Source organism: Myotis nattereri, assembly GCF_964212035.1.
Source record: "Myotis nattereri genome assembly, chromosome: 11".
Lineage (NCBI taxonomy): Eukaryota > Metazoa > Chordata > Mammalia > Chiroptera > Vespertilionidae > Myotis > Myotis nattereri.
In genome coordinates this window covers 7,035,976-7,045,391 of record NC_138086.1, presented here as the reverse complement: position 1 = coordinate 7,045,391, position 9,416 = coordinate 7,035,976, and the positions used below count along the sequence as shown (strand labels likewise).

Genomic DNA, 9,416 nt, shown 5'->3' with positions numbered 1-9,416 from the left:
GAAATGCAGATGGTTTGAACTTTGACTCCATAGCTCCGAAGTTGCGAGTCTGCTCACTTAGAAACAAGATGACCTTGGTCCATGTGTCCTTGAAGTAATTACTATGTACCCCAAACGTAATACAGAGATGTGACACAATTCCAGCCGGAATGCCATTGAGGTTCTTTCCTGAAACTTAAACAATTGATTTAAATTCTCACATAGAAGAATAAATTCCACGGGCATAACAAAGGAAGTACATAAATGAGGAAAGCAAAGACACTGTAATCAAATCAATATTTTATTCATAGGAAGGGAACATAGAAGACAGGAACAGAACTGAAATTCCTGCCATGGGTCTTGGGGAGTATAAAGACTTAATAGTGGTAACAGTGGTGTTTTTGTCCATGGGAAGTGGAGTGCTGATGTAATCAACGGGTCACGCACGAAAGCTGTCTTAGGTGTGAACCAAAAGAAGTCTCCGTTCTGCCTTGAGATACTTTCCTGAAACTTTCAGTACAACAAATGCTCTGGCTTTCTTAGGTGTCTCCTGTATCTGGGTCAGGGGATGCTATGGCTTCCAGGTTGGGAGACCAGGGTCCTGAGAGAGCCTCTGACAGGAGAGGATCTCTGACCATCAGGGAAGCATCTAGACAGACCTGAGGCTGCATCTCTGATTTCTGAGTGTCCACCAGCACTGTCACCCCCAGCTCCACTTTCCACCCCACCCTGAAGAAGGGAGCTGGAGACCCTCTGCCACATTGCTTCACAAAGGTAAAGAGGGGTCTGTAGTGAGGTATTTCCCTGTTCCCTCCTATCCTGTTTCTATCATTTGGTCAGACTCCACAGAGAAGTTGAGGTTCATCTGAGATGTGCTGGGCTCTTTGTAGCATTACATGGCACCGCCTTTTCAGAGGCCAGGGCGGGATCAACATCCGCTATCATCTGGTGCTTGTCCACTTTGCTTCCCAAGGCCCCTGTCTGCAGCCCTCTACAAAGACCCATATGACATAGACTCCTCCCATCACCAGGCAGACTACGCCCTACAATGTTCACATCACTCACCTGCTACCTTTGCAGGTTCCCTTTCTTCTCTGCCTCCCTCCATTCAACACCCACACATACCTTACTAGGAACCCCACTACACATCCATACACTGACTTCATGCATCCTTCTCCCCACTGTCAAGGAGAAGGGAAGGGGTTGCAGATAAGCTGAAAATCATCTTTGTTTTCCACAATCAGAAGGCAGATGTATGAGAGGGGACCCTAATTAGAACATCCCTAATCTATGTCAGCTTTAGGGAAGTGTTCCTCCTCTGCCCAAGCCCCTTGGTACATTTTGAGGCCTCCATGTCCTTAGCCAGGTATAAGGACCAGCTGCCTGAACAGGTCTGGCTCCTTGGATAACCCGCCCCATTTTGCTCATCATTCCTACCAGGAAGTTCCCACAGGCTCCTTTGTTGTGATGCAATGGCCTCTTTCAGAGGTGAGTAAAAGAGCTCCTACTTTCTGATTCTCTCTTTCTACCTGATTCTCTCTTTCTACCTGCTTTCCCCCTCTAGCCAAGCAGTTGTCCTTCTTCTCATGTCTCAGAACCATTACCATGCTGTGGCCCTACCACACACAGTAGGTAACTTAAAAAGTCACTATGCCTGCCTCTTTGTGGGCTAGGACATAGTCCAGGAGGTGTGAAGTCACCTGACCAGCTTCCCACACTGATTGACTATCATCATTTAAGGAGTGACTCCAAAGACCAGGATGCTGTGGGGGTTACATGGAAGAATGAGAATGATATACCCTCAGGAACTTTCATTCTATCAGGGTAAAGTTAAGAACTTCAAGAAATGCAATGCCAATGCAATGTGAGGTTCCATATGAGAAAGCATGCTGGGGGCAGGGAGTAGAGAGGAGGGAGGGTCCACGTGCACTGAAAAATTCAATGAAGGACCTGGATGGTAGCTGAGAACTCAGGAACCCACCCTCTCTTACCACCTGGAGACTGGCATGGTCAGTGACCTGTGGGATGGAGAGGACAAGTGACTGGCTGGAAACTGGACACAGGGCTGAAAGGAGCTCATAAGAAACAGCTGTCCCTCAGTGGAGTCCAGCATATGCTCAGATAGGTGCCCTCTTCAGGAGACATTTGTGAGTTTCCTCAGATGCCTTCTGGATTCGGCACAATTCCTCCACCAAGGACTCCTCACTGGGCCCTTCCTCAGAGTCTTGCCCCTGGATTATATGGCCTTCCTGCACTTCTGTGAGATGAAGGTTTTGCTGGGAGAACTGATAAGCCTTGTTGCTGTAATGATGGCCTTCATTTTCCCACAGGACCATGTCTATTTTTTCCATGAGCTCCTTCAACTGGGCCTCCTGCTCTGCCCCCTCTGCCCTGTTGTTGAAGCCACAGTGGCGCATGGAACAAATCTTGGCCAGGTTGGCAAGCTCCCGGTTGTCAGTCTCTTTCACATACCCGTCCAGAGAGTCACCATCCAGGTCTTCCTTTCGGGTGAACACCAGGATGGTGTAGGCCAAGACTCCGACTCCAAAGACCTCCTGGAGGCGCCTGACCACCAACTGGTCTTCCTTTGTGAACCTGCCCAGCTCTGTCACCAGGAGCACCGCATGTGGCCCTGGGGAGGAGAAGGCGATGGCTTCCGAGGAGCCCCTACCTGCCAATTCCTGTGGAACTCCAGGGGACAAAATATCGGGGGTGTCAATCACCTCAAGTTCCTTCCCGGCCCAGTCTCGGCTCCCTCTCTGGAAGGTCTTGGTCACTGGTGTAGCACTGAGCTTGGACTGGAACACTTCCTGGCCAAGGATGCTGTTTCCTGTTGCACTTTTCCCACTTCCGGTTTTCCCCACCAGGATGAGCCTCAGCCTCTTTGGGGTCTGTTCCTTCTCCCTCAGATCTAGAAGCATCAAGAGAAAGCAGAGGGATTGGGGTTAGAGCCTCACTCCTGAGTCTGCTTCATGACCTCAGGGCAGACTGTCCTCTGAGGAAGGACAGATTAACATCTGTACCTAAAACCTGCTCTGGGCTCACATTCCATTCTTTATAATTGTTTTATTGTGGTAAAATATACATAAACTAAAATTACTGTTTTCACTATTTTTAGGTGTACAACTCAGTGACATTGAATACCTTCACATTTTTGTGCAATCATCACTCACGCATCTCAAGACTTGGAGATGCAAACTAATATTTAAAAATTTAATGTTAAAATCACCCCAAACAGAAACTCTGTAGCAATGAAACAATAACTTCTCATGTCTCCCTTCCCCCAACACCTGCTAACCACCACTCTACTTTCTGTCTCAATGAATTTTACTATTCTAGGGACCTAGAATAAGTTCCTGCAAATTTGACCTTTTGTGTCTGGTTTATTTCACTTGACATAGTGTTTTCAAGGTTCATCCATACTGTAGCATGTGTCAGAATTTCCTTCTTTTTCAAGGCTGAAAAATATTCCATTATATGGATGGGCCACATTTTGTTTACTCTTATATATGGACATGAGTTGTTCCCACTATCCACTATTGTGAATAATGCTGCTTTGAACATTAGTGTACACATGACTATTTAAGTCCCTGCTTTGACTTCTTTGGGGCATATACCCAGAAGTGGAAATGCTGGATCATATGGTAGAATACCACATTTTATCTACAGGTTTTGAAACTTCTCAGGGTCACCTGTTCTCACCCAGGTGGAAACCAGCCCTTCATGAATATGAGACCCTGAGCTTTCCTAGGTATCCCTGGGTGATGAAGATAGAAGTGTGTGGGTCTGTGTCTATGTCTTGTCCCTGAAGTGACTGACCACATCACCTCCTTCAGCTGTTCCAACAAGAAATATGGGGAATATGGGATCTTTCAACCAGATCCTGGACTCAACAACACAGAGGCACACTGAGGTCACATTCTTTGTCTATATCCTTGAAATTTGGGCCAAATAGTCCCACCCAGATGAATATAGGAACTATTGGTCAAGAGAAGACTTGAAGATGCCAACTAATATTTAAAAATCTAATGTTAAAATTTTAGAAATGACTGGGGCTGAAGGACAGAAAGAAAATTCCATCTCCTGGCCTTTGAGGTCACAGACCCAGAGCACAGAAAAAGGTCCCAAATGGCAGCTCTGGTTTCCAAGTCTGTTCCACATTGAAGACATTGATGTGTCTCAATGACAGAGCCCTAACTTTACCTCATAGAGACAGGATTAGCATCCGTGGCTGGTGGACACATCAACCAATTCTGACTGTTGACTTTGGGTCCCTCCAGCTTCCCCCAGTTGGCTTTGAAAGGAATCTGAGTGAGTGGGTGGGAGTTTCAAGGAAGCAAGGCAGGTGGAATGTTCATCCCTGCCCTCCCAGCCAATCTGAAGCTGGGTGATGACAGTACCAACTCCCCTCTGGGCAAGCCTGGAGCCACTGCACGCCAAGTACATTACTCAAATGCTAGAGAGGATTTTAAAAGTAATATTTAACTTTGATTGCCATAAGAAAGGGAAAATCATGTGTCGGCATGTTTATTAATATGGCTTGCTTCCAATGGCTTATGCCAGTGGTCGGCAAACTCATTAGTCAACAGAGCCATATATCAACAGTACAACGATTAAAATTTCTTTTGAGAGCCAAATTTTTTAAACTTAAACTATATAGGTAGGTACATTGTTATTAACTTAATTAGGGTACTCCTAAACTGGCCTTTGCTGAAAATGTCCTCAATCTGATTGAGGTACATTCGCTGAGGTTGAACCCTTCCAACTCTCCCATCCTCAACTTGTGTATGAATCGCGCGCACCTCCCCTGTGCTGCTTCTCCTGTCGCCCGCGACCAAACTATACCCCCCATTTATTCGAAAGCCACTTCTTCAAAGTAGACTCACCCAGGCCAAAAGCCGACTTCTGCGCATGGGCTACAAAGTTTCAATCTCATTGTACGTGCGCGCCCGCATGTGGTATTTTGTGAAAGAGCCACACTCAAGGGGCCAAAGAGCCGCATGTGGCTCGGGAGCTGCGGTTTGCCGACCACTGGCTTAGGCCATTGAAGTCCATATAGTATAAAATCATTTGTGTTCAAATACATGATGAATTATAAATAAATTATCCTGGCCAGGAAAATGGATAGATTTCGAAAACTCCTAAACTCTGTCTCCCTGGGATAATGATGAAGTTGAGCCCATGACTGTTAAGTACCTGACCCCAATGCAAGAGCTTTTGGGGGAGATCCCCTTGAGAAGGGCCAGCCCAGTTCTAAGGCAGCCACTCACTCACATGGTGATTTGCAGTCTTTCTGACGCTCAGTGCTCCCACATTTGAACCATCAAGCACCAACATAGGGTTTGTTGGATTGCAAGCCCCCACCAAGGTGAGTACAGGTATCCCTGGGTAATTTCTGAGTACAGAATTAGTTCATAGTCTCTCTCTCTCTCTCTCTCTCTCTCTCTCTCTCTCTCTCTCTCTCCTCTTTCTCCTCTTTTCCGCACCTTTCTCTCACTGTGCCTGTTGGAGGCCTTTCTCTCTTATTAGGTGAGTTTAAGCAAGGCCCCACCCAAGGGCCATCTGCTGGTGCAGCTCTGACTGGGCTGCACTCTGCTGCCTCTCCAAGGGCACCCTGCACATCACATCCCCATCCACACCTGCCTCAGGTTCAGGTACACTAGGAAGTCATTTTACCTCCAGACACGTCTTGTTTAGGATGCTGGGCCACTGCTCCTGAGGGAATGTCCAGGTCAATCACCTCGAATTCTTCTTCCTCCACCTAGAGAAAATAGTATGTCTGATTTTTCAACTAGTTCAGGGGGCACCTGACTTTCTCTTGTCAGAAGGAAGTTTTTTACATTGGTTTTGGGAGAGGGGTATGGCTTGAGTGAGGAGAGGAAGGTCTGAGACACTATCTCCTTTAGGGGCCCTGTTTCTCTCTCTCTCTCTCTCTCTCTCTCTCTCTCTCTCTCTCTCTCTCTCTCTCTCCTTTGTAGTCTGCATTGTGAGTTTAAGCAATTTCATGGAAAAGGTAAGATGGCCTGCAGCCTGAGGAACAGATGGCATTTGGATGGACAGAAAGTCCTGGAGCTGTCATGTGAGGAGGAGAAAGGAGCAGAGACACAGAAGCAGGTCTGACACTGTGTCCCAGGAGCAGTGGAAGGATGTGTGGCCAGAATGTTCCGGAAGGTGGGAGCAAGACACTTTGGTGAGGGGCTGGCTGGGGGTGCAGTGAGGTCCTGGTGCCAGGATGATCCCTGAGGAAGGCCTGGCAGTGAGGATGGCAGAGGGCTGAGACATGGGTGGCCGGGTGCTATGTTGAGGAGGCCAATAGCCTTGGCACAGGAACTTCATGGCTCCGGGACAGTCCTGCTGGAGCCAGGAGACCTCAGGGCCCACCTCCAAGGTCACACTGCCTGAGCCTCAGCGTCCCCTAAGTGTGAATGCTGGGCCTGAACTAGGTGTCCTGTCATCCCTTTAACATTCTAGCACATTTTATAACATTTTCTAGTGCAAGTCCTAGCCTTTGCAAAGATGGCCTTGTCACCCACCAGAAACTCCCATCATCTTTCAGGCGAGAGGGCAGTGCACCCTGCTGCCACCTGCACTGCCTCACCTCAGGGACTAACATTGTTCCCTGTTCCAGGAGTCCATCCTGGTGTGTGGGTTTGGGAAGGAAAGTGCGAGGACTCTGTGCACAGGACTCTGTGCTGGGACACACAGGACACCTGAAGACATTCACAGTCAGGGACCTTCTCCAGATGAAGGAAGGGTCCAGGGTGTGGGGACACCTGACTTGCAGATCCCTAGATCCAGCCCTGAACAGCACCTCATACCTTTGCTGCACTCGGTGGTTTTGTCTCACATGGAACACGGAGAAGCTACACTGCATGGAGAAAGTGAAACTCACGGAAGCATCTTCCCCATATAAGCAGGGGGTTTACGAAGGGCACAAGGCGCACAAAGTTCTCCTGACTTTTTAGTCACAGTCTTTCTAATATACCACAGACACACACATTCACAACACACACACACCACTCACACAGTACAACCACAGCCACAACACACACATACACTCACAAACATAACACATACAGAAACATGACATACACCACTCACATATACACTCAAACACAGTATACATACACCCACAGACATAGAAACACAAATATACACAACAAACATGCATACACAGAAACATACACATAGCAACATGACACACCATCCACACATATACACTCAAACACAACACATACACTCACAAATATACAAACATACATATACGCAACACACATACATGCACACAAACATAACACACACAAAAACACAACATATACCACTCAATAATACACTCAAATACACATACACTCACAAACATACAAACACACAAATACACATTTACCCAACACACATGCATACACACAAACACAATACTCACAAAAACACAACACACACAAGCCACACAAAGAGGGTGGGCCAAAAGATTTATGGTTATGAGTACTCTAAACAGTTTATTCTTGTATTACTTATTAATTATTGTATTATTTTCCATATGAACAACTGTAAACCTACTTTTGCACCACCCTGTATACACTCAAACACAGCGCCCACATATTATACTCACAAATATAAAAATACGCACAAGCATAACACATACAAAAACACAATACACACAACTCACACACATACACTAACAAATACAACCACACACACAAACATACATACACAAAATATATACAACTATAACACACAAACGCAAATACACACACACACAGATATACTCAGAGACTTACCTCCTGTGAGTTCTTGGCTTTTTCTTTTGGGGTCGACACATTGTAGGCATCTAGGAGCCTTGACAGGTAGAGGTCCCATAAAGCACTGCAGGCACTGGAACAGAAAGACCACATTGTGTTTTTCAACAAAATGTGTCCGAAAACTCAGCTAAGAACTGCTCTAGGCAAAGCGGCTGTCTGCTGTGGGTGGAGAAGCAGGAAGTGGGACGGAGCACCGGGGCCAGGCCTTCCTGCGTCAGAGCCTATGCTGTGTGCACTTTGCAGCCTTAGTGAGAGAAACAGGAAGAACAAGAGCACGAGACTGTTATTATTTTTATCCTGACCAGCACAACCAGAATTAGAGGCTTAACAAAAGGCAGCAGACCCTTCAGAAAATTTTATGCCAGGGCAACAATTGTCAATGTTTTTCATCTCATTGTACACACAAACTAATTACAAAAAATATATGTTTTGCCAAACTGACAAAAAGAAATAGGTGTCATTTTGATTCATTCACACAAGATGGCTATTGTGTCAACTGCTTTCATTTTTAAAAAAGTATATTTTGTTGATTTTTTACAGAGAGGAAGGGAGAGGGATAGAGACTTAGAAACATTGATCAGCTGCCTTCTGCACACCCCCTATTGGGGATGTGCCTGCAACCAAGGTACATACATGCCCTATAATTTCCATTTACAATTGTGAATCTTTGTTCTCAGTGATGAATTTTGTTAAGTCTCATAATAGGAGTAGCCTGACAGATGAAAGTAGTAGCTCGTGCATATCTCTGAAGGTCATGAAATATAAACCTGATGTAAAATCTCTGACATGAGTGATGCAGCAGCAAAAGCCCCACTGGTAGTATCAGATGGAGTCATAAAGTTTTCTGTCGGACTACCAGTGTACATGTATGTATACATTAAAAAATAAATGTATTTTTCATCATCGTATACTATGTTTTTGTCGCTCGAATGAATTTTATTATTTCTTCAAGGTTCTTCACATACGTACACCTTAAGAGATATCAAGTAAGTGTAACATGTTCTCAAAAAATTAGGGTTGGCACGCAGAAGAATTTTGAGTCAGAGATTTTGCTGGTTTTGGCATGCACTCACAAAAAGATTGCCCACCCCTGGTCTAAGGGAATGCAGTTAGGGCCCCTGACTAAATAGTCAGCTGTTAAATGTTTTAAAAATTCTTGTGGAACATCAGTTAAAAATTGCTGTGCTGGAAGAATGATTTTTTTTTTTTAACTAATCTCCCTTCTTTGAGAACAGCCCAATTCCTGCAGCTATCCTATGCCTTCACTATTATGACAGAAATTCATTGTCTCTTTGCTTCCCTTAACTCATCCTTCCTTTAAATATTTTCTCTCAGGAAAAGGCCTTGGACTTGAACTGAGTCTTGAACGGAATGTCTTCAGAAGGTGGGAACTGCACCACTGGCTCTCCTGGGTCTCTGGTGTGCTGACTGGAACTTGTGACTATTAACTCCATAATCAGATGGGCCAAATCCTTATAATAAATCATGTGAGCCAATTTTTTATAATACATAAATATCCTTTATAATAAAGAAATCTCTTCATATATGTGTGTGTACACAAACACACACACACATTCTGTGTCTGAAATTTCCGAAATCTGTGTCATATCTGAGTGGCTCTAATATTTGCTTTGTGTCTTC

General features: G+C 45.3%; 1 protein-coding gene across 1 annotated transcript; it reads right to left on the bottom strand.

Annotated features, from left to right (window-relative positions):
* Positions 1–265: 265 nt before the first annotated feature.
* Positions 266–8,009, bottom strand: GIMAP6 (GTPase, IMAP family member 6). Its single transcript, XM_081102682.1, has 3 exons — positions 7,755–8,009; positions 5,656–5,740; positions 266–2,890 (listed from the first exon to the last, which is right to left on the bottom strand). The coding sequence occupies exons 1-3, from the start codon at positions 7,866–7,868 to the stop codon at positions 2,097–2,099; spliced, it is 993 nt and encodes a 330-aa protein (XP_080958808.1). The 5' UTR covers positions 7,869–8,009; the 3' UTR covers positions 266–2,096.
* Positions 8,010–9,416: the final 1,407 nt, after the last annotated feature.